At 50.8% G+C, this 23,567-nt stretch overlaps 1 protein-coding gene across 13 annotated transcripts in view; it reads right to left on the reverse strand.

The window, feature by feature from the left end:
- LOC8042907 (transcription factor SOX-6) overlaps positions 1 to 23,567 on the reverse strand; it is a 295,892-nt gene that overhangs the window by 101,295 nt on the left and 171,030 nt on the right. For all 13 annotated transcript variants that reach the window (XM_040222527.3, XM_040498473.2, XM_040498475.2 and 10 more), the window contains exons 2-4: positions 19,647 to 19,961; positions 18,360 to 18,629; positions 15,142 to 15,337 (exon numbers count right to left, since the gene is read on the reverse strand). In XM_040222527.3, coding sequence (XP_040078461.2) covers positions 15,142 to 15,337; positions 18,360 to 18,629; positions 19,647 to 19,961 — 781 coding nt within the window. The remainder of the gene's footprint in view (positions 1 to 15,141; positions 15,338 to 18,359; positions 18,630 to 19,646; positions 19,962 to 23,567) is intronic.

Consider the following 23,567-nt stretch of genomic DNA (forward strand, 5'->3'; position numbering starts at 1 on the left):
GTCCTCCTCCCCTCCTGCTCCCCCTCCCTCTCCTTTACCACCTCCTCGTCCTTCAAGCTCCTCCCCTCCCCTCGCCTCCGCCTCCTCGTCTCTCCTCCCCCCCTCCTCCACCTTCGTACTGCTTTCCTCCTTGCCGCTCAAGCCGGACAATGAGGGGAGGAGGAGGAGAAGGAGGACGAGGAGGAGGAGGGGGAGGAGGAAGAGGGCGGGGGAGGAGGAGGGGAGGAGGAGAAGGGGGAGGAGGAGGAGGGGAGGAGGAGGGGGAGAAGGAGAGGGAGGAGGAGGAGAGGGAGGGGCGCGGTTACGCCGACGCCGACGCCGACGGCGACGGCGACGCCGACGCCAACGGCGACGCCGACGCCAACGGCGACGCCGCTCAGGCTGGAAACGGGCCCCTAAGAGCTGCGCTCTAAAAAAAAAACCTAACCACGGTGAGCGGAATTCGTCGTCTACTTGCCCACAATCCTTTCTTATTCGTCACCTTTCATTGCTCTTCCTCCCTTGTCCTCCCCACGCACGGAAATCTATATCTGATCGCGTTTTTTTTTTTTGGTGGGGGGGGGGGGGGGGGGGGTATAGCTCATTCATGTCGGGGCACGCATGCGAACTATTCACTGGTGTTTGTTTGTCAACAAGCGCACTACCGCCAACTATCAGAAAACCCATGCGCACTTTAGGACTTCTTTTTTTTTAATTTTTGTTTCGCATCCTTTTGTTGTCTGCCCTCATACACGCGTCACAATTATTAGTTTCCCGAAGAAAGAGTATCGCGTCCGACGGGCTGTGCGTCGCGTAAGACCACGTGAACGCACTCCTGGTAGTTTATTGGGGCACAAAATACTGTGGCGCCCTCCTGCTACCGACTCCTTCCGAACGCGGTGAATACTTCTGGTTTCTAGCAAAGTGCATAAACTAAATACAACTCTTAGAAAAATCGAAATGAAGTGCGATGTCTTTGCAGTATTCCTTTACAAACAACAACAACAACAACGACAGCAACAACAACACGCTATTGCTAATGATCAATGCCGTTGTCGCTTCGCGATTATTTCACGAGAGTCTTTATCTTCGACCCTTTATCGAAGTTTATGCCTGAATGCCGGGCCCTCGGCCGTAGTTAGTGAAACAAAGCGTCGCAAATGGAGCCAATTAACCGCCATACTTTATCACGGCGTTCCGTATAAACAATTGAGACGCAACGGGGTTAATTGGAAGTAACAGGCGGCAGACATTGTCCCCAAACCCGGACAGAAATTGCGTCACCAGAATAAAACGGACAGGCCACAATTAAGCCTTAATTAGACGGGCTGGAGCCCCTCGACCACGAATGGTACACTCGCCATTCTCCGTCTGGTACCTGGGTGAAAATGAACTGATTAGTTAACTGCCAAGGGGTAGTTCGTTTCAGTAGCGGGTATGATTGTTAAGTGCGTTAGCATTTATTGCCCTGGTTCATGCAGCCGTCTTGCGTTTGGACGGTCGTGGTTTGGACAGGGCTGGACTGGGTAGGTTTTGTGAGGCCGATTTGCGGTTACCGCCGTGCTCTTTTGCGCCGTTCTGTCGGTCGTTAGTCCACTTTCCCTTATATAAGAGGGAAAGGATCTTCTGGTACACTTCCAATGACGCGATGCGTGAGCGGGAATCAAGCGACCGTGGCGGTGGCACAACTGACGCGACCACGTAAAAGTTACAACCGAGACGCAGTGACGCCGCCGTTTGCTCAAAAGGACCAACACCCGATAGAATAGAGTGGGTGTCTCCGAACACAGCAGTAGGCGGACCGTTCTGAAGTTGGAATTCCCATCCTTCGCTGAGTTGGAACCCCCGCGTTGAAGGCTAACGCGTCTCGTCGAGAATCAGCGTAGCGACAGCAGAGCGATTTCGGCATCATTCTTTTTTGTTATTATGGCTTCGAAGCTAGACCCGGTCTTGGTACTCGCGGATATAGGTACTCATTTTTGACTGGCACTGATGGCCGACTGGTCGAAATGAACGCATGAAAACATACTTTGAGCACGCTACGATGCCGTGTGTAAATGATGCAGCACAGCATTGGTCGGAGATTGGAGATCGCTTGCTTGCGGCTCTGCTGGTTACCATTTAGGCTGAAAAAGTTGGCACCCTCTTCGAATTAATGGTAAAGGAAGCAACGACCCGTTCGGCAGCAACCGTCGTAGACGTTTGCGAGTAGACGCTACAAAAGCTTGTCTGGTCATTGTGGATAGAACGTGCTTTGTTTGGGCGCCAGTCAGGCAACAATAGGCACGCCTTGGCAAGGCTCGTCTAAGAGACGATCTACAGGCACCGGAAGCAAGGTGGTGGTACCCAGAGGCCGTATACTTACAAACGTTTTAATAAACCTAAATTGGCTGGCCAATGGATATGATGATCGATGATCATGATTACGATAATGATGGTCATTGCGATGATAATGTTAATGAAGCTGATGATGATGACGGAGGTGATGCGACTGTAGCCCCTTAAGACGAGAGGGCTGACTGGGGTCGATGAATGGATGGATGGATGCATACGGCTGAACCCTTTTAAAGGCGGGGCCCCTTTAAAGGCAGCCACTGTTCATCGATGGAAGGCGCCATCAGGTGGATCACTGATTAAACGTCGAAGGAATGCGGCCACATCTCAAAATAAGGAACAAACAAAGAGTCTTGCGACCAAGCCCACGACTCGTGTGAAATTAGTCTTCCAGGCATGGGCAAAACAATACCAACCAGCAGAGGACACGAGACGTGGCCAAAATGAGGACCGCCGAAGCACCCCCAGCGTGCCTCTGTCCATCACTGCGCATCTCTGTAAGGTGGGACGGTAAAGACGAAAGAAGTCTGCGACAAATCGTGAGCGCCAATATTGGTGGTTCCGAGAGAAAGAACGAGAAAGGTAGCTAAAAAAGGGTGGAAACGAGAAAGAAGACGAAAGGATGTACGTCTGTTCGTTTTTCCACGACGAGTCGAAGTTGTTCGGGAACTCGTCAGCTTTATTTATTTTTATACAATGCTCAAAATCGGTTCTTAAGTGTACAAGAAATCTAGAAAAACTCTATTGATACAGACCTTGCGGGTGATGTTTTCCCGGTGCTTTGTGTATATCAAAGCGTCGCCAGCAATATGGTCCCAATCGGTACCACCAACGTCCGCGTCTAAGTTCCGCCGCTTCATGAAGCCGAAATACGTTAGATACCCTCTTTTATATTACGTTAACTCCATCCGGTAAGGTTTCCTGTACGCCCCCAACTCAGACTACACCCATGTGACCCCCTGGTAACAAACATCAAGGGTTGCGGGTGCTTTCTTTTTCTCGAAGTACGTTTTACCGGTCCTTCCTGTCACGCTCCCTGCCCTGCTGGCGACGACGAACTCTTAAGACTCCGCTTGTACGCGCTATGGAGCCAAGCAGACCGGCTCAATGTTGTCCCTCTTATAAGGTCAGCACAGTAGCCGCTACTATTTGCCTACCAGGGACGAAGACAGAAGCTCCGCGGCTTCTTTTGATCTCCCGACTGACGCAGTCGGATGCAATCTCCAAAAGAGCAAAAAAAAGAAAAAGAACACGGAAAGTAACGTAGACGACATGGTAGTATCTTGCTAGGCCTCCTAAAAAGATACGCAACCCTACAACCGTCTGCTAGAAGTCTGGAGTCAGGAAACCCTTTAAAGAAATTTAAGGAATTAAAGTTTAGTAAAATTAGTCGCTACAACATCTCGCCGCACGTGCGCGGAACGCGAGCGGACAAATATGCCCGGATGAGGTACGCGAGTTGTTCGCCATTAATAAACGCAAAATTATAAAACAAATAAAAATACTCCGAGCGAGGGGTGAAGGCTCCACCAACTAACAAAAAAATACATTATCGAAAAAAAAAAAGAAGGATAGAGCGACAGGGGTAGAGTTCAAAAGCAGCCGTGGCTTCATTCCTGAACTCTCCGTGCACGTGCGGCGTGGACGTTTACTTCCGCCACTTGCGGTGAGTAGCGGCCCCTAGCGGAGGCTCGGTGCAGCGGCAGCCATCTTGGTCGCGTTCTATGTGCGATAGCACTTTCTTTTCCGCGGTTTCTGCATTGAGGGCATTCTTTTTATTTTGTCAGCATTTTTTTTATGTCTAATTGTTTTCACCGTGAGCACGTAAAATTAAGCTTATAAAGTCCTCACATACCTCACAAAGCTGTTGAACAAATGTTCATTGATAGACAATGGATTTTAGACTTGTGAGGTGCAGCAGTCATGTTGGTCAAGCTAAGCTTTGATTCGCGTTTTTGTAGCCCGTTTGCCAGAACTTCTTTTTGGACACAGACCTTAGTCAACGATGCTAAAAGTTTATTAGTCTGATAACTTTCAATTTAGCGTTTTTTTTAATCCTAAATAGATCGCTTTACGGAGAACAACTGGGAGTTTCAGTAGACCTTTTTCGAACGCGTGGTTCCGCCTTGGGCTCTAGTATCCAAGCACGCTCCAAACTGCTCATAACGAGATACCACTACACAAAAACAGAATCAGCTAAAACTCTTCGATAAAAGCGTTCTTCTTTTGCTGTTTATTTACCTTTTCTAAACAAGAACTCTCAAACCGTATTTTTGCCCAAGATCTAACAAGTATCATTATCGGCCCTTCACTGACAGGGGAAAATAATGCGACAGCGAGAGAGAGAGAGAAAGAGAGGAAACAAGAAAGGAACTGACTGACACAAAAATGAGAAAACAAATCGAATTCAATCGCTTCCAGACAAGATACCGCATAATCGTACGCAAAATATAGACGAGCCGACAAAAGCGGTCCTCGCCATCAGAAATGAGCTATGATCCCGAACGACAAAGTGTCTTTGAGGTAAATGGGCTCTATGGGATGCAGTTCAAAAACGTCCGGCCTCATAGCGAGGATGAGGAAAAAGCTCTCCTTTGACGCAACCGCCTTCAATGGACGGCGAATCAAAGACGAAACGTGCATCATCAAGCGTCCGCTTCGCTATGTATATATATATTTATATATATACGACGGAGCCCTACTGTTTCTTTCATTTCTCACAAACCCCTCAGAAAACGTGCACTAGCTACTCTAGAGATAAAAGAAAAGAGGATTAAAAGGTAAGGATGACAGGTAGAAACGTGCAAAAGGGGAGACCATAGTCCAGACTCGAAAGGAGCTCACTTCGGCCACGCATACAAAGCCTCACGCCAGCTCACAAGGTTTCGACCACTCGTGAGCTTCTTTAACCGCGGGTCGTGACGTCAGTAAAGAAACAGCGATGTCCGGCGATAAATCACTGTCACAAATAACGGCTTAAGACAGGTGGACTGGGCCGAAAACGTACGCTGCCGCCACAAAAGAACGTCCCCTCCCCCTCTCTCTTTCTCTCTCTCTCTCTTCCGCATTTCATTAGATTTTGTCGCGAGACCCGCAAAAGAGCGACTGCTTTGCTGCGCTTTGTGACGCGAAAATAAAGAGCGGGAAAAAAACGTGATGAATTCGTACAAAATAAAAGAAAGAGCGGGCTGTAGTTGTTCTGGCATGCCGCTATTTTCTTCTTTTTTTTCTCTTCGTTTTAGCAGGCCACACACAGAGGACCATCTAGACTGGACGTATATTTATTACTACGACGTTTCAGTGAATGCGACGGTCTGATTGCGTTCAAGAAACAACAAATCCTTTCTCTGTCGCTTTCTTTTTTTTTTTTTCTCCCCAAGAGGGTTCTCTTAAAACTTGAGCACTAGAAGCGTTTAAGAGTGAGTTCTTCTGGGTTTTTAAGCCGCTTTTTTAACGACCTGTTATGGCGGCAGCTTTGTCTCGCCACACTGAATACTTGCGGTATTCTATCGTGAGGTGTTCACCCAAAAAAGTATTTATTTAAGAAAGCTGAACCGTTTGAGCGAGTCGGGAGAATGGGTTTAGACTAGAGTGCACGGAGAAGAGAAAGGGGTTATTTTCAGCGAGGGAATCGGGCCGCCTTTTATATAGTGTAGAAAGGAGACGGATGAGACGAGAAAACTGGCGCGAAAGAAAGAAGCGTAGTAGAATGAGGTTCGCTTTGATACAACATGTCTCTCAGAGCGGGCTCTTCGGAGTTCCCTATTTCTTTCCTCGGATAATCAAGGCGGCGGCGGCGGGAATTTCACTCGAAAGACAAAACGAAAACAAAAGGCCCGGTCTGGAGCCTAAAGAGGTCTCAGAGCCGCGCGCGCGCGCGCGATGAAAGCGCTCGTGGTCTGAACTTTGAGAGACGCGCTCTTGTTGAAGGAGTTGCGTGATGGGGACCGCCCAGCGAGCGTGTTCGCTTTCAGGTGCCGTTTCAAAGACTCGCCGACGCCGCGATGGAAGAGGCTGGGAGAAGCCGCTATACTCCGGTCTACCCCCAAGCTGCGCTGGGGAAGCTACGGGCTCGCCTAACCAATCACCCGCCTCCCTTTTATCACCTGACCTCAGTCTCTGCGCGTGGGTGGCCAAAGAGCGACGCACGAATGGTCTACGAGGACGTCGCCGCCGACGCATCGTCAGTTTAGCGGTGAACGGAGTTACAGAGGCGGCGAGCCCAGATCAATTTCCGCGTCGTTTCCTTTCTTCGAGAGATTTCGCGTTTTTTGGCTAAATGTATCCACAGCTTAATCGTTCGCCCGCACGAGGCGCCTGATCAGCATTGGCTAATTGTGGGTCGAATCCGTAGCCGCGTTTTGCTAAGGGGTCACTGACCCCGCCACTGCACAGCTATAGACAGACGCGTAACAAAGCGAAGTATAGAGCCTGAATACGTTCAATGTTACGAGCATGCGGTACGGCGAACGAAGTGCTCGTGCGCATGCGAGACATGTTGGTGCAGAGGACCGACCTCGAGTAAAAATTATGATGTCAAAATGAAAGCTTCGCGTGAACGTGATTTCGAGGCATTTCTGGAAACGTAGCAAGCTACGGACCCTAACGACTTAAGAACCGGAGGGCGTGGAACGTTCCGAGCACCTTATACCACTCCGGAGCCAACAAGATTGCGTAATGAGCCAATACGAAATCCCGAAGCAATCACGCAGCAAAAAGCGTGAACATAATAAGCTACACTTAGTGTTTCGTATGCTGTTCAGTGACTCCATACCAAAGGCACCATGAAATGATTTTTCAGCTCTTTTTCTTTTTTGCAAATGAAGATTTTAATTCATCTTTAATGTTCATAGAACCCGGAGCAGCAATCTGTTTTCCTTTTATTGCCTCTCCTTTTGCACGCACACACTCATACATACAAAAAAAATGATGAAAACTGACGTTTGCTTTTCTCCACGACTCGGCTGGACTCGGTCCCCAACATGTGAGATCACGTGACCTTGACGTAAAGCACGCGTTTCAACCTGAAACGGAAGTTCTCCCAGCCGAGCGAGGGAGTTGGACACAAGCACTGCGTCACACGCTAAGTATAGGAAGAAGTTTAAAAATCATTTCATTAAACGAGTACGGAATCGAAATGTTTGAACTTATTTCTTTGTTTAGGCGAGGTCTACATTGTGCCGGCAGCCCACAAACACTAGACAGACTAGACTAGTGTTTCTGGGCAGCAAGCAGAGAAGACAAGAAAACTAATTTTAAAACGAATTCTTGTGTCGTCGACTGGAGGTGCGGCAGCAGTGAGCGCTCGCTGAGCTCACTGCCCAATCCTGTAGTTCACTTTAGCTAAGAAAAATGCACCCATTGACTTACACTAGCGACACTGCCAAACCCAGCATCAAAAACGAGAGAAAAGGCATACAAAATTTTGTTCTAAAAAAAAAAAAGGTTTGTTTTATTTTTGGTGCATCAGCTACTACAAGGGCTACAGCATACGCTTCTTCGTCGGACGTGGTAGCGTATATGAAACCTCGCTCGCTCCGCCATATCTAAACCTTTCATTTTTTTCTCTGTATTTCGGTTTTTGTTTTCTTCTCTTTCTTAATGCGAAACCGCAGCAGGGTATCCCCCCAGCCGGGACCCAGAGACCTAAAGGTGGGCGCTTCTTTAGCGCTCAACGCCGGCGGTAAAAATTCCAGACTACTTCATCGGCAGCTCACTTTACGGCAGGAACCATGGCTTCTTTGCATAACGCCGACATCAACCCAAAAATAAAACGAAACACAAAAAAAGTCCAGCTTCTCGCCACTTCCGTCCGCCTATCCGACTCAGAGAAGGTTGAGAGAAGGCCACGAACGAAAACCCCGCAAGCCTCTCCGCGCAGGCATCTAACTCCAGCCGTAGCACGTGGATGACTGAACGCCGCGGTACGCGACGCGCGCTCGCCTGAAATATGGAGTAAGGGGGTAGCCGAGCTTCTCGCGTACGCCGCGACAATCTTAAAAGTACGCTTAGAAACAGAAAAATAAATTTAAAAAAAATGTAGATGCGTAAAGACGGTAAAGCCCACGTTCAGAAATATACGGGGTTGATGGGGGTGGGGTACGCGAGATAGAGGCGCTTGTGTCGACGTCGTCTTCTCAGGGGTGTTGGCTTTCCTTTGGGGGGCCCTCAACCCTGTGCGCCTTCGCCAGGTGGGGCCCCCGGCGGAAGTGTGTGTGTGTGTGCCCCTTTCCGTTCGTCGCCGGAAGTTCGGTGTGCGCAGGCGCGACGGCCGCCATCTTCGTCATCGACGCCGCCTCGAAAGCGCGCCCCTCTTTTTAATGTGGCGCTGAGAGCGTCGCCGAGGGTGGCTCTCTGCGGAGGTCGCCGACCGCGCATAATTCGGCGTTTCCCGTCAGAAAGTTTTTTTTTCCCCTTTTTTTTTTATGTGGGCGCATAAAATTTTATTTGCCTCGCAGTATAAAGTTTGACAATGATGTACCCTCTAGCCGATTTGCGAATCGCAAATCAGAGCGCCGTCAGATGTATGCTTCTTCTCTCCATTTCCTATAGTAAAGTCTTAAGATACATATACACACACACAACAAAAAAGAATGTGGAGAAAAGAAACGTTACAAACAAAATGTGGCTGGGCCGCTTCGTGTTCAAAAACGGAAATAGTCGTAGTTTTTTTGTTCTTTTTTCTAATATATTAACTCCGCTTAAAAGACAAGTTTGATATTTAGATATTAACACTGCATGCATTAGAACGTGGTCTAACGTCTCCGCTGTCTGAAAGCGTTTTGAATAAAGCGATCTTTAACATACCTTATACGCAGTAGTTCTTAGGCGGACCAAGTGTAAGTATACACCAATTCAGGTTTTTCCGCTGAACTTAGTCATCCAGCTTGACAAAGCGACGTACCAGATTTCACGGTTTGGTGGCCCTAGCAATGATATCGCATTAAAAAAAAAATAAAAAAAAAAATGTTACGAGTATATGCTCGCTTTTCGATCCAGTAAAGTATGATTAGGCTACGACAGTACGACGACCTTCCTAAACATTTGGTATGCATACCGGCTGCAGGAATGCGAATCGTCCAACTTAAAAGTCCCCAGGTCTGCAGCCAACGGAAGAATAATCGAAACCTGCGAACAACCCGCTCTCCCTCCATGGAACGTCATCCCGTTGGATGGCGCCAAGTCGGCAATTGGACCCGAGCCCGGTGCCGGGCGTCCTTCGACGCGCTCATTGGAAACCAGGCCCAGCCGAGCACCGACGCAGCGCTCGTATCCAATCAGAACCTTCGCTCGCTGTGACGTCGTCGCATCGCATACACGCGATGACGTCAAAATGCACAGGCTGTGCCTACTTCTCCGTTCGAGGGAGCCAACCAGGCAGCGCCAAAAGTGTACTCGTCGTCTTTTTGCGTTCGTTACCAGCGTCTAAACAAACCGGGCGCAGAAACAAGAGCTCACGATCGCGGCGCATCCACTGCGCGTGATAGATTTAACCGCTCATAGCGAGGGCTCAAAAAACGACGAGTGCCGTGACGATGCACTTTTGGTGCTGCCTGATTGTCTCCAAACGAGCTCGCATTTATGAGCCGATAAAACCGGCAATATCGATGACGTAAAATTCACGTTCCGAAAGAACTATAGGAGCTGGCTCGCTCTCGCCAAGCGCTCGGAAGCCCCAAGGCGCCGACAAGTCTCGCCGGTGCACTCTCGCGGTATCTTTCCCTGACGTAACGACTAGTATCATCCAACGTTACTAGATTAGCTCAGTTGCGGAACTGCCCATGGGTGCTGCTTGCACGAGCCGTACCCCATCTCCCCTCGGGTCGACTCCCGTCGTTCGACGTGCCACAGTTTCTGGGGGACGGCTGCTAGGGTAACTGCAGTGTATTCTATGGAATACATATGTTTTGAAGCATATCGTCTAGATGGGCGGACTGAAGTAAGTGAGGAGGTGCCCCTCTCTGCGGGAGTTCCGAAACTGAGGGGATCTATAGTGAGGGATAGGCTAAGAGTTCAGGGGAATCTCCTCCCACCCCTTTCCCCTTAAGCAGTGCGAACGCTGGAGAGGAGGTCGCTGGAACTCCCGCGGAGACGGGCACCCCATCACTTACTTATTTCCACTTGCTAAAGTGCAAAGAGGTGGGAGGAGCTTCCCTTTTTAAGCTGCCACTGATTATAGTAACGTTGGTATCTGCGTTGTCGTGACGTCCTAACCTGTGATCTACTTACAAATTGTTGCGGGCAACAAGGTCGATGGTGCTTGTAAAAATTCGGCAGTGGAAGTTTGCAGTCACCACGTTCTTAAACCAGCAACTATTGAAGTTAACAGTCATATATTACTCTTACTTTTGCCGATGAAAAACCGCTAAAGACGTCATTATGAGCGTCTGGCCAATCGATGAAGGTTCACCACAACGATGCTTCGGGCCGCGCTTGTCTCCCATAGGTGGTGTTGGTAGAGCGGCGCGCTTAAGAAGAACGCGGCTGCCCGTCCTAAATCATCCCCGGATGGTCGTTCCGCCGTGGCTCCGCCAGAATGACCCCAACGCGAAAACACCCTTCGTGGTATCCGCGGCTTATGCGCAGCCTCGGCGGTTGCCGCCTCCTCGTGCGTGGCGAGTTAGAGCCCTCGAGCGCGCGCTCTTGGCTATTTCCGGAGCTGTCTTTTCTTCTCGCCAACGCCCGGGGTCTTAACTCTAGACGCCCGCGACGGCAACAAAGCCACGGGTTGCGAGCCGCGAAGCCAAGAGCCCGACGAGGGCACGGGCTTCTCCGGGCTTCCTTTTTGCCCGGCGGCCCTCGCCGACAGCGAGGCGCCGAGACAGCGGAGACGTGGACCTGTCTTCCGGGGGCGAGTCATCACGACGCCGACGGTTGCGCGCTTTTTCTTCGGAGACGCGTCCCTTCGAAGCATCCTATATACCACCTGTAACGAACGCCGTCTTGGAGACCGACAGGCGTCCAAGCGACCTTCCAAGAAGCCAGCAGACGTGGGAAAACGTCCAGGCATTTCCACGTTCCAAGAACCCATTGGACTCCCGAAAGCCCAAGGACAAGCGGCGGCGGCGAGACGAGAGTGCTGGACAGCGTCCTTTCAAGAGGCCCGCCGACGTGGGAAGAAGACCAGCCACTCGGCCTTCCAGGAATCCCACAGTGGCCCACGAGGTCAATGCATCCTTTCCCGACCTTCCCAGGTGGACCCCACCCGTCGGGCGCCCCGCACCCAATTACCTTCCCTTCGGAAGAGGAAGCCGCTGCAGCAGCAATCATGGATGCGCGCCGCGCCGACCCCGCCGACCCCTCGGGGGACAAGCGGACACGTCTTTGGGACAGCTAATCTGCATGGTGTTGATGGCGTCTGTGGGCGGAGACGAGGGTGTGTCGCTGTGTGTGGAGGAGGAGCTGACATAGCTAGCTGAAATCCCTACGTGGGGAATGTAGGGAAGAGCGTCCCGTTAAAAGAAGCGGACTTCTTCGGGACTCCTGTCTTCTGATGCTGCTTTTCGACCCTGTACAAATGTAAAGTAAACCCGTTGTCAAAAGAGGCCCTGCTTCCGAGCTCCTTCTGCCTGATGTCCTGGTTGGCGCCTGGCTCCAGCGGAGCCCGACAGCAAGGACGACCCCGGAGCTGTTACAACTGGTGGCAGCGGTGGGATCGAGTTCAACGACCAGTGAGCGGCGGCACCGAAAGATTTCATGGACCGTGATCCGAGTCTGGTGAGTGACGGCATCCTTTCTCTTTCGCCAGGCCTGTAAAATAGAGTTGAGAATTTTGCAGGGGCGTGGGGACTACCTTGGGAGTTTGGAAGTTTTGAAGTTGGTACTTCTTGGTAGTGGAGCAAAGTTTGCCGCCCAGATAGGTCGCGGACATGGAGCTGCAGCGCTTGCTGAAATCGGAGTTGCTCGACTTGTGTGAAGAGCTTGGGGTTGAGCCGGGCACATCAATGAAAAAAATGGAGCTCGTTAAGGCTATCCAGGAAGAGGGTCTTGACAACGATGAAATTGAGGTAATGTGGAAACGAATCAAAAACCGAAACGAAGACGATGCAAAATTTAAAGAATTGGAACTTGAAAAACTTCGTCTAGAGGTGGAACTGAGGAAGACGAACGGAGGACCAGAGATGGAGGTAGCAGGCAGCCGAAATCTCTATGACATGTCGAAGCTGATACAACCATTTAAGGTAGGACAGGACATGGGTCTCTACCTTGTAAACTTCGAGAGGGCATGTGAAAGGGCCCGTTTTAACCGGGACTCGTGGCCCAGAAGGTTGCTGGGTGTACTGCCCTGCGAGGCAGCCGGGGTAATCGCCAGGCTAACTGCGGAAGAGGCGGACGATTACGAGTGTGTGAAGGGCTGTTTGCTCAAAAAGTACCGCCTGTCGGCGGAAGCGTTCCGACAGAAGTTCCGAAGCGTGAGCAAAAAGCCAGAGGCTAGCTACGCGGAGTTCGCGTACGAACTGAGGTCGTATCTTATCGAATGGATGAAGGTAGCCAAGTCGTATGACGACAAAGAAAGGATTCTGGAGGTGGTCGCGCTGGAACAGTTTTATAAGACACTAAGTGAACCCATGCGGACTTGGATTCAAGACAAAACAGATGTAGACTCCGTCTACAAGGCCGCGGATTTCGCGGACGAGTATAGCTCGCGCAGAAACAACAAAGAAGGAACGGGGAAAACCTTCGAAAAGACAAACTGGGACGAGCGACGCGGCAAGGGATGGAAAGGGCGAGAGCCTACGGGAAGGAATACTGAGGAAAATCGGGGGGATGAGGAAACGAAAGCATCCCAGGGCAGTGACGCGGACGATAGGCAAAAGAAGAAAGCATTCGAGGCAAGGAAGCCTATAACGTGCTTCAATTGCCATGAGACAGGGCACATTGCCGCAAGATGCACTAAACCAAGGGTGGTTTTCGCCTGCGCTAGTCACTGCGCGGAAAATGATGAGCTCCTGAGCCCGTACCTGTTCGACATGACGGTAAACGGGAAGGCATGCCGCGTGTTGCGTGACAGTGGAGCCACCATTGACCTTGTTCACCCTACTTATGTCACCGAAGCCAACTACAATGGAAAGTGTAGTTGGATCAAGTCGGTGTTAGACAAAGGGAGCGTGTGTCTTCCCGTGGCGGATGTCCTCGTTTCTGGTCCGTTCGGAGAGGCTCGCACTGAGGCGGCGGTTTCGGACAAACTGCCGCCGCAGTACCGTTACCTGTTTTCTAACCGAACAGAGAAGATTCTAAGAGAGCAGGGCAAAAGCCTCGGGGAGGGTCTCGTTCAGGCAGTCATAAGAGCTAAAACTCACGAGATGTCCACGCGGCTTGCTTATGACGATTCTAGCCCGGGAAATCTAAAAGACTCTCCAGTAAGGGTTTTAGAGCAGAGTAGCCCTAAAGAGACGAGGAAAGGGTTAGAAAGCGAGAAAAGCTCCGCGTTAGACAGGGAAACCCCCGACGAGCAGCTGACGCAGACAGATGGGGTGCTATTAGCCCCTACCTCAAAAGGCTTCGAACAGCTCGTCTCCGAAACAAAGGTAGTGCTCATCGAAGAGCAGAGGGCCGATCCCAGTCTGACCAAGCTTTGGGAAACTTGCAAGGATGGCGTGGCGCGAAAAAACGTCACCTTTCCTGTCCACGAGGACGTACTGTACTTTGCCAAGTTAATTTTTGTGATTGCGGGCCTGGTGATTGCGGAGAGGGTGGCGTCGCTTACTGGATTTGTGTGTTGCGGTCCGTGTTTCTTTGGGGTGTTGGCCATTCTCGACGACCTCAAAGCTGATCTCTTCAGGAGAGCAGCGGAAACTCCTCCCCTTCAGAGATCTTCCCGTCCGTGGAGGAGCTGTAACGAACGCCGTCTTGGAGACCGACAGGCGTCCAAGCGACCTTCCAAGAAGCCAGCAGACGTGGGAAAACGTCCAGGCATTTCCACGTTCCAAGAACCCATTGGACTCCCGAAAGCCCAAGGACAAGCGGCGGCGGCGAGACGAGAGTGCTGGACAGCGTCCTTTCAAGAGGCCCGCCGACGTGGGAAGAAGACCAGCCACTCGGCCTTCCAGGAATCCCACAGTGGCCCACGAGGTCAATGCATCCTTTCCCGACCTTCCCAGGTGGACCCCACCCGTCGGGCGCCCCGCACCCAATTACCTTCCCTTCGGAAGAGGAAGCCGCTGCAGCAGCAATCATGGATGCGCGCCGCGCCGACCCCGCCGACCCCTCGGGGGACAAGCGGACACGTCTTTGGGACAGCTAATCTGCATGGTGTTGATGGCGTCTGTGGGCGGAGACGAGGGTGTGTCGCTGTGTGTGGAGGAGGAGCTGACATAGCTAGCTGAAATCCCTACGTGGGGAATGTAGGGAAGAGCGTCCCGTTAAAAGAAGCGGACTTCTTCGGGACTCCTGTCTTCTGATGCTGCTTTTCGACCCTGTACAAATGTAAAGTAAACCCGTTGTCAAAAGAGGCCCTGCTTCCGAGCTCCTTCTGCCTGATGTCCTGGTTGGCGCCTGGCTCCAGCGGAGCCCGACAGCAAGGACGACCCCGGAGTTGTTACACACCGTGATAGCGCTTCGGTCTCGGCTGACTCCGATTTCCTGCCACAGTCCAAGGCCACTAAGCATGTTCAAAGTGCTCTTGCTTGATACATAGGCGTGCTTAGAACACGTCTAAAGACAGTTCTTTTTTTTTTTGTTTTTGTACGAGCAATGTAACGCGGCCATTGTATACGAGGAAGAAACGGGCCTCGGACAGTGTCAGCAGGAGACCGTCGTTTGTCCGCGCTGTGGACAGTCGTGTGATGTGAGCGTCGCGCGAGCCCAAAAGGTGGATGCGGAGCTCACCATCTGGAGCCGCTGCTGGACCAGGAGTTGGTCTCGGAGCTGCTGGAGCTGGTTGATCATGTCCGTGAGGCGGCGCTCGTTGTCCCGCAAGCTGCCGCCGGACAACGCCAGGCGGAGGGTGTCCCCTTCCAGCTGGAGCCCCGACGTCCGACGCCTCGGGTGCTCGCTCTCCGCCGCGCCGGAACTGCCGCGAGACCTGCACGGGAAACAACAACCTCAACGCCGTGCACCAAAAAAAAAAAAAGCAACAGGCGTGAGTTATTGGAAGGGGAGTGCATTGGTTGGAGGAAACAACTTCGGAGCAATTATTGCCAGATTGAAAGAGTGCAGAAGATACACACTGGCAAATTTTAAGATTAATTTTAAAGATAGGGTTATTGTAGCTCACCTGCGTAAACATTGAATAAGGCGACAGATAAATTATTTCGCGACCTAGAAATGGACAGATGGACCGATCTCGAATCGCGTGGATTTCTGGGATAATTGCAGCCAAACCGACGCCTTTTCTAGACACTTTCTTCGAGAAAATTGAAAAAAAAAAAAAAGTAATGAATGCTATGGACACCGAAACAATTACCGAAACGCTAGTGAAAACTCATGCTGACTGAATGAAGTGAAGAAGCAGTACGAACGGTTGTGCATGATTAGTTTAGGCGCGAAATAAAACGAAAACCAAGACGCATATTCAACTGAAATGAAGTTAGAATATAAAACCTTCGAGCTCCTAGATTGATGTTTTCTTCGAGTTATAAAGGTTGGTATGAAACTGTACTTCTTAATTTTGATTTTAAAAAATAAATGTTGTCAGTTGTTTATGAACATTAATGGCATTTGGTTCAAGAACTTCGTGACAATAAAATTCAGCACGTGAACGACAAATATGCTTTCTTAAACAAAAATTCCGCCGACCTCGTTAAGATTATTCCCGAGCTTGCATTACTGCTGCAGCTAAGTTACATTTAATTTAATGTATCGACTCTGCCAGCAAACGGATGAATTAAGGTAATAACAAACGCGAGTTTACATAAAAGAAAAATAAGCATATAGATCAGTTCATTAAAGTTTTCTCGCATTACTCGAGTATCCTCGATAAATTTCTAATGTAAAAAAATATCGTCAGAATATTGCGCATATACTAGCCGCAATTTTATTCAAAAACCGCGAGTAACGTTCCGCTCGGGACCAGTGCTTTCCCCTTAGCACGCGAGTGCGCTGCGATGAAGCAAGAGATGCAAAATCGCAATGCCTACTACGCGGTTGTCGCTTCACCGCAGTACACCGCTGCACGGCGGCAAGCGCACTCAACGAAGACAGCCAACCAGCCAGAACAAACGATGAACCTGAGAAATACCACGAGAATTCCGAGTTCTGTCAATGTTTAATAACAAAGACAAAATCGAATATAATGTTATTTGAGGCCGCAATCTTTGCAAATTCGTGTGAGCTTGCCGTAATGATCCGGCCGTGAACAAGTTCTGGCGCAATGTTGGCGCAAATGTATCGCAATTTGGTCAAATGTAGCAGGATGTAGCAGAGTACGCGTTTTGGCGCGGTTGGCGCAAATGGCGCAGCAATCGCATGAATGCAAACTATAGTCAGTGACAAGAGTGATGTTGCAGCGTTAGCAAACAACGCGTCCCGCGGCCCAGCAGAAAACGATGGTTGGAATGGTCTATATGAGAGGCGAACGAAACAAAAAAGAATGAAACGACAACGAAAGAACAATGGAGAAACACGACAAACAGGGGGAGAGAGGTCGTCGCTCCGAAGAGAACCACCAATGCGCTATCTCGGTCTTCCCTTTAATCTCTGCCCCAGAGCACGCCAGCGCGGACCCACCCGACGCGACCGAATCCCACCCTCGCATTGTCCACGTCCGACGAATCGAAACCTCCGCTAAGAAACCCTGCGCGCGCAGGCAGGCAGGCAGCCACGCGTCGCGACAATAGAAGCACACGCGAAACCATTGTTCCGAGACCGCCTTCCAGGGCGCGAAGGAAACGAAGCAACGCAAAAGCGGCGGCGAACGCCTCCTCCTGAGAAGCGGGCTCCGCCGCGCAGATCCTGCCCCTATTATTGGCAAGCGCCGCCCCGGCATTGTCCACGCGCGCGCGGGCGCGACCGACGCCGACGTTAGCGCTGGCTGGCGTAGCGTTACGTCAGCGAGGCGGCGGTCGGCGCCTGCGCGGAGGCGGTCGCACGGCGAGACAATGCCTCCCCGAACCGCCGCCGGAGACAACGGAGCCACCGCGGAGGCGGGCGTGGAGCGAGCAATTGCGCCCGCGCCCCTTGTGTTCGGGACGGTCGAGCGTCGACGCGCGCCGCCGGCGCGTTGCCGTCGGGAGCGTTCGTTCGACCATTTTCGGTTCTTGCCTCCGGTTTCCCATACACAAAGACGGTCTAGAGTAACGACATTTTAGCCATTTCTCTAAGGAATTTAGAAAACAGTCTGAGACCGAGCGAAACGATGTCGCCTGAGCATGCTGACACCGTAAAAATACCCCAGGCTGGCGATGGTACTGCACTGGCACAATGTCTCGTCTAGAACGGAGACACCTATCGGTGGTGACCAGCTCCACGCTATCTAAGCATATACACGCCACACAATTACTATACTCGTGGACTGCTTTATGTGGCATTTCCGACGAGCGGAAGAGGCCGCGTGCAGAGCCTTAATCTGCTCTCAAGCACGCGTCCCGCACCTTCGCTGCATGGCCAGAGAAACTGAGGGAGAGGAATAGTTCCCGAATTCTAATTACGTCACAGCGCCGAGCTCCAGCAGGAATGATTAGTAAGTAGAGGCAAAGCCAGCTAGCTGCCTTTGCCTCTACTCACCCTTCGAACGAGTTCGAAGTGTGAGTAGAGGCTTTACCTCTACCCACTAACCACTCCAGTTAGAGCTCGAAGATGGCACTCCCCCGCGCGCTTTCTTCTCCTCCTCTCCCTCAGTTTCTGTCTTCATAGCCGTTTGCCAAATGACTGATCAGATTCATACGCTTGTCAGGAGTCGATAGGCAGAATTAGTGAGTTTCCTCTCCCTTTACACCCCGAATTCCCTTTTCCCCTTCGCAACCGAATGATTTTTCTCGAGGGGTTGCGATGTAACCTTTTCGATCAGTAAATACGTTTTAACGATAAGACTGTTCGTTTTCCTTTAGAACGCTGCCTTCAGTCGGCGGACCGAGCGGAGGGTCCTTAAGAAACAAGGGCGCCCCCACCTGTGTTCGAAGGGCGCCCTGGCGGGTCCCTCGGCAAGCGTGGCGCTCGAGTGCATCTTGGAGGTGAGGCGCTTGAGCACGTCGTCCATGGACTTCTTGGGCCGCGGAGCCTCGGACGCCGCCGACGCCAGCGGCGGCGGAGTCGGACGCAGCGACGCGGGCGCGCACGGCGAGCAGGGCCCACCGGGGTACGCGTCGGAGTCCTCGGAGTCCGTGTGCCGAGACGTCAGGCCGCCCGGACAGCCCAGGTCGCGAGGGTGGCAGGCGCTCCTGCGACGCGGGCACAGAGACGTCCAGATCGGCCCGAACTGTGTACCGCCTGATGAGCCATTGAAGGCTTACAAGCGTATCCCGAGACCTCTAAACAATTGGCGCATTTTCATTCATTCATACTTTGTTTCACAACTACTTCATTTGATGGATGGACTGAACACTGGCAAGGTGGCAGAAGCCGCAATCTGATTCAAAAGGTTGAGCAGTATTCATCTATCCATCCATCCATTCATTTTCAAAATAAAGCCCTCGTGCAATAAAAAAAAATAGAGAGCCAATATCGTTAAAGTAACGATAAGGAAATACCTGCGTAAACGACAATTCTGTTTCTCTGTTTAATGGTGAATTTGAATTCTATCTGGCTTGTTATAGCAAGTCAAACTCTCTTGGAATTTTTTTTCGCACATACGGTTTTTGTTAGGCGTTGTAGGTCCAGTTACCACTCCACCGTCATCGTATCCCCTTTTAACCTCCACTGTCCTACGGTGCCGGCCACTCCGCCACACTCGGCATGGTCCAAACCAACCTTGGAACTATGCATAGTGCCTGGAACGCATCTCGGACTGGTGTGTTTACCGCGTCCAAAAAAGTAGTCCCTTGATTTCCGCCTCATGACGTCATAGAAGTGCCATGCTGTCGCCAGTCACGATCCTGGCGGCGTCCCAGCAGCGGTGCTGTATGTGGCAGACATCTACTCTGCTGCATGTCGCTCTCCAGTGTAGCAGTCCAGGGAAGCTTCGGCAGCCAGAAGTTGGGACGCCGTGATGACAGCGACACTCGCGTTCGGTTGTGGTACTCGCAGCTTTCTCGTTAGCATTTCTACAACCAACCGCCAGGATCGCGACATGCAGCAGCGTGACACTTCGGCTTCTGTTACGTCATTTGTTGCCACTTCGGGACCTTTTTTTTATGTAGGGGTAGCATAGGACGGCTAAACACACCAGTCGAAGACGCGCTCCACGCACCATACATAGAACATCCACATCTTCCTTCGGGCAAACACGAGGTCCTCACCCGTTGGGGCTGTGGGCGAGGGCGTCGGAACCGAGACTGTCCGACCTGCCGTCGTCGTCGTCGCGGTCCTCGACGTCCTCGTCCTCGACGTCGTCCTCCTCCATCAGGGTGTCCGGGGGCCTCATGAGCGACCCAAGCAGGCCCCCGTCCCCCGAGACCCGCAGCGACGGCGACAGCAGCGGGGCCCGCTGGTCGTCGTCGTCTTCGTCCTCGTCCTCCTCGTCATCCTGGTGGCCGTCCTCCTGGTAGTCCTCGGTCCGCAGCTCGTCCGTCGACAGTTTCGTGGGCGGACTCTTGCGCTTAGACGACATGCTCCTGCGAGAGTAAAGAGCACAGCAGACGTTAGTGGACGTGACGTCACTTTCCCGAAACGTCTATGTCTAATAAAGTCTGGCACATCCTTGAGGAAGGAGAGGAAAGGACAGCACACGCACGTCTTGTGAAAAACGCCTCTGACACTTTTTTCTGCAGGAGGCCAATTGATACGGTTCTTCAACCTTTCTAGCACACCTCAACTTTTCTGAGCTGAAATAATGATTATTATTATCGGTTTCTTTTATAGAACCCGACTCATTTTCGCAATTGCACCACCTACTGTATTCATCAAAAAGGATACGCTTCGCAGTAAAAGTTTGTATACACGATGCCTATTGGAGCTTGCAGATCGATACGTTCTTTATATTTTACTGTTGGCGATTTTGGCCGGTTTAGTAAGCTTTATTGTCGCATTAAATGTAGAAATGCGTCCATTTATTGCGGATCTTGAAAAAGCCACTGATAAGCAGGTTTCGTTTGTCCGCCTAAGTACGCGCTCAGAATCCAGGTTGGGCGCCAATTATGGCTCGTTTTCCTTGATTCGCGTCAGCAGGACGTCTTACATTCATTTAGGTGTATCCCAAGCTTAGTCATTTTATTTATACAGAGAGTTCCCGAGAAAAGAGGATTGTGTTTTTCGGCCTGGGTAAATAAACTATGCATTGCAGTAAGTCCCAACTCAGTAGGTATGTTAAACATAACGGTTGGAATAGAACTCGAAAGTTTGAGAACATGACGTAATCGGATCAAAAGATAATTAAGAGGAGCAAAATTTCTCTATGAGCCTTTTCACTGATATACAGCCCGCAAGGGTCCACCATGTCAGTTCTTGTTTTCACGATAGTAGGCTTAGGTGGACGTCGGCTCATTGCGAAATTTAGTCCTACTTAATTATCTTTTGATCCAGGTGCGAGTCATGTTCTCAAACTTTCGCGTTTTATCCCAACCACTGGAGTGGCATCTTCCAGGGGTTTGAGCTGTCTGCGATGTATAGTTTATTTGCCTGGGCTAAAAAAAAACAACAACAACAAAAAAACACGGTTCTCTTTTCTGAATAACTTCCTGTATATTAAGACATGGAACCTCTCTGGCACGCATTCCGCAACCAAACAAAATTAGTCTTATAGTTCAAAACGTCGTTTCGATTTGCACATGTTTTAAAGCAATGTCAACGCGAGTCAAGCCCCGCAATGCAGAGCGTGGAACGATACCGCAGCGTCTCTGAAACGCCTGAAAGTTTCTGAGCACGTAGGAAAACTGCGAAACGAAGTAAACGCAGCAGGTGAAGCAGCAAGCTGTAAAGGACGGCGAAAGTGCAAAGTATTCGAGCAAACTTCGCGGCGACGCTTTGCTCTCTCCCTGTTTGCTAACGAGGCTAATCTTTGCGGTCAGTCGTCCGAAAGTTTTCCACGCGGAGCGAAAAACGGGGAGAAAATAAAATAAAAAAACAAACATTGTAACTGGATGTGGGAGGGAGAAAAGTAGACGGGGCTATAGAAATAACCTCCGCGACATGTTTACCGCAGCAGACGTATGACCACCCGGCGCAATATGCGACCATTTTCGTTTTGTGTCACGTGAGTATTCTCTTCCACGTAGTGTGGGCGCCGCCTATTGTGCACACCCATCCCCCATTTCCTCGCGTCTTTGCGTGGTAACTTTTCACTTTTCTGCGAGGAGTAAACATCAGCGACTGTTTGTTTCCAAATCATATACACCCTTCCAGCGCTACCACTCGGGCGAAAAACGCCGAGTCACTGGACTGTGGACGCACAAGCGTCTGATATCCTCAGAAAAGAGCTACGGCTCACGCTCCGAAGACGCTCCAGAGCACAATGGACACATTTCGTAGCGTGTACAAGGTGATTATGGAAACGCAAAGAACTGCATTTATATCCTATGCGTACGATTGGTCTTAAAGGAAAGTGTCACATAAAACAGAGACGCCCTAAGCGCACTTTATGCGTAGCTTATCCGGACGAAGCGAAAAAGAGTGCAGCCGCGACGAAGCCACGCCGACACACGCTGGTTAGCAAGCAGAAGGGGGAAGTCGGCGAAAAGTGCTGAGCCTCGGAGGCTTTTACCGGACGCAATTTGTGACGGGGGACGCGCCACGGACGCGAGCCCAAATTATTGCGACCGCTACGTGGGGAGACCAGAAAGGAAAAAGGGGAGGAGAACATGTATAGCCTTCTTTGTACTTTCATGCACGTGTTCGACGGCTTCGCGGCGCAAAGTTTCGGAGCGGTCGGACCTGCATTCGCCCCCTGGTCCGAGCGCTTCAGCGCGCGTTACTTTTCATAATTGCTGGCGGGGAGAGTTTGTAGATCTAGCGGAGGTGGCGGTGAAAGAGCCGATCGGTCCCTGCCAGCACTTTTGCTTCTCCCCTTTTTCGGACGCAACTTCGAATGTGCTCTCGTTGCAGTTTTCGATGTTGGGGGTCCCTCCACTTGCCGTGTCGTAAGTATGACTCTGCAGTAATGCTGAGCATCGTTCATATATTGCATTTTATATAACTTATAATCTAATTTTTCTATAGGCGTGACTTTACACGAGGCACGTGGCGGTGGCCTAGAATGTCACTTCGAAACTTAAGGTACAGTTTTGCACAGTGTGAAAGATCTCATCAGTTTATGCGGCGACTCTAAGCACGCTTTGGGCCGGGGGCGCTTTAGTTTAAGGAGAGAATAGAACATACGTCCATTTATTTACTCCCCCCCCCCCCCCCCCCTATCAATGTGAGACTGGCCCAAGCGAACGCAGCACTGTCGCCTGAACCCGCCACGTCCAATCGGTCTTCCTTCGGTTATGAGACTATACACTGCTCCGCCTATACAACACTCATAATCTGTTATTTCGACCCACTGCAGTCCATCCATTATTAAATTTGAACGGTTTGGAGTTGAACTCATTGCACTGAACATCGAAGATAGGATGAAGAGAGAGAATAGGCGCCAAGGTCACTTGTCCCGTAAGTGATCATACCTGATACGATAAAATAGTTTTATTGTAATCGCGCTCTATATTCTTGCTAGGTGCAGGAGGCGAGGGCCTATTCGCGACTCCAGCAAAACGGACGCCGCCAAGCGGGAAAACCGGGAACCAGCCGGTCCAGGTCGCTCCGCGCCCCTCCGCGTCTCTGGTGGCTTTCGCGGAGACGTGTTGTCGGCGCGGTGGCGAACAATGTAATTTGACGAAGGTCCGAATATTTCTTAAGTTCGTCTGAGTGATCATTAGTGTGGTGAAGCCTCAGTAGATTGTTTTCTTCTATTACGTGTTTGAAAGCCCGTTTACTCCACAGCACACGGTCGCGTCCTTTCGATTTCTTGGATAAGGAGGAATCACGGAAAAACTTTTTGATTTCTTGTCTGTCTCGAATCACATTCAAAGTGACGACTGCTTGGTAACTGATACTGGAGGGAACATCAATGTTGCAGTCAAGTGAATGGGGAGGTTCGATAGCTGCTTTTCTTGAGTTTGGTTGTGTTTGGTTAGCTTCAAGTTTAAGCCACCCACGCCGGTCGGTGCGTTGGCTATTCATCTTGGCTGCTTTTCGCCGAAAAAGCCTCTGGAACACACTGAAGGAGTTGGGCTGATTTCGCAATT

Source organism: Ixodes scapularis, unplaced genomic scaffold (genome assembly GCF_016920785.2).
Source record: "Ixodes scapularis isolate PalLabHiFi unplaced genomic scaffold, ASM1692078v2 PGA_scaffold7__128_contigs__length_106722199, whole genome shotgun sequence".
Lineage (NCBI taxonomy): Eukaryota > Metazoa > Arthropoda > Arachnida > Ixodida > Ixodidae > Ixodes > Ixodes scapularis.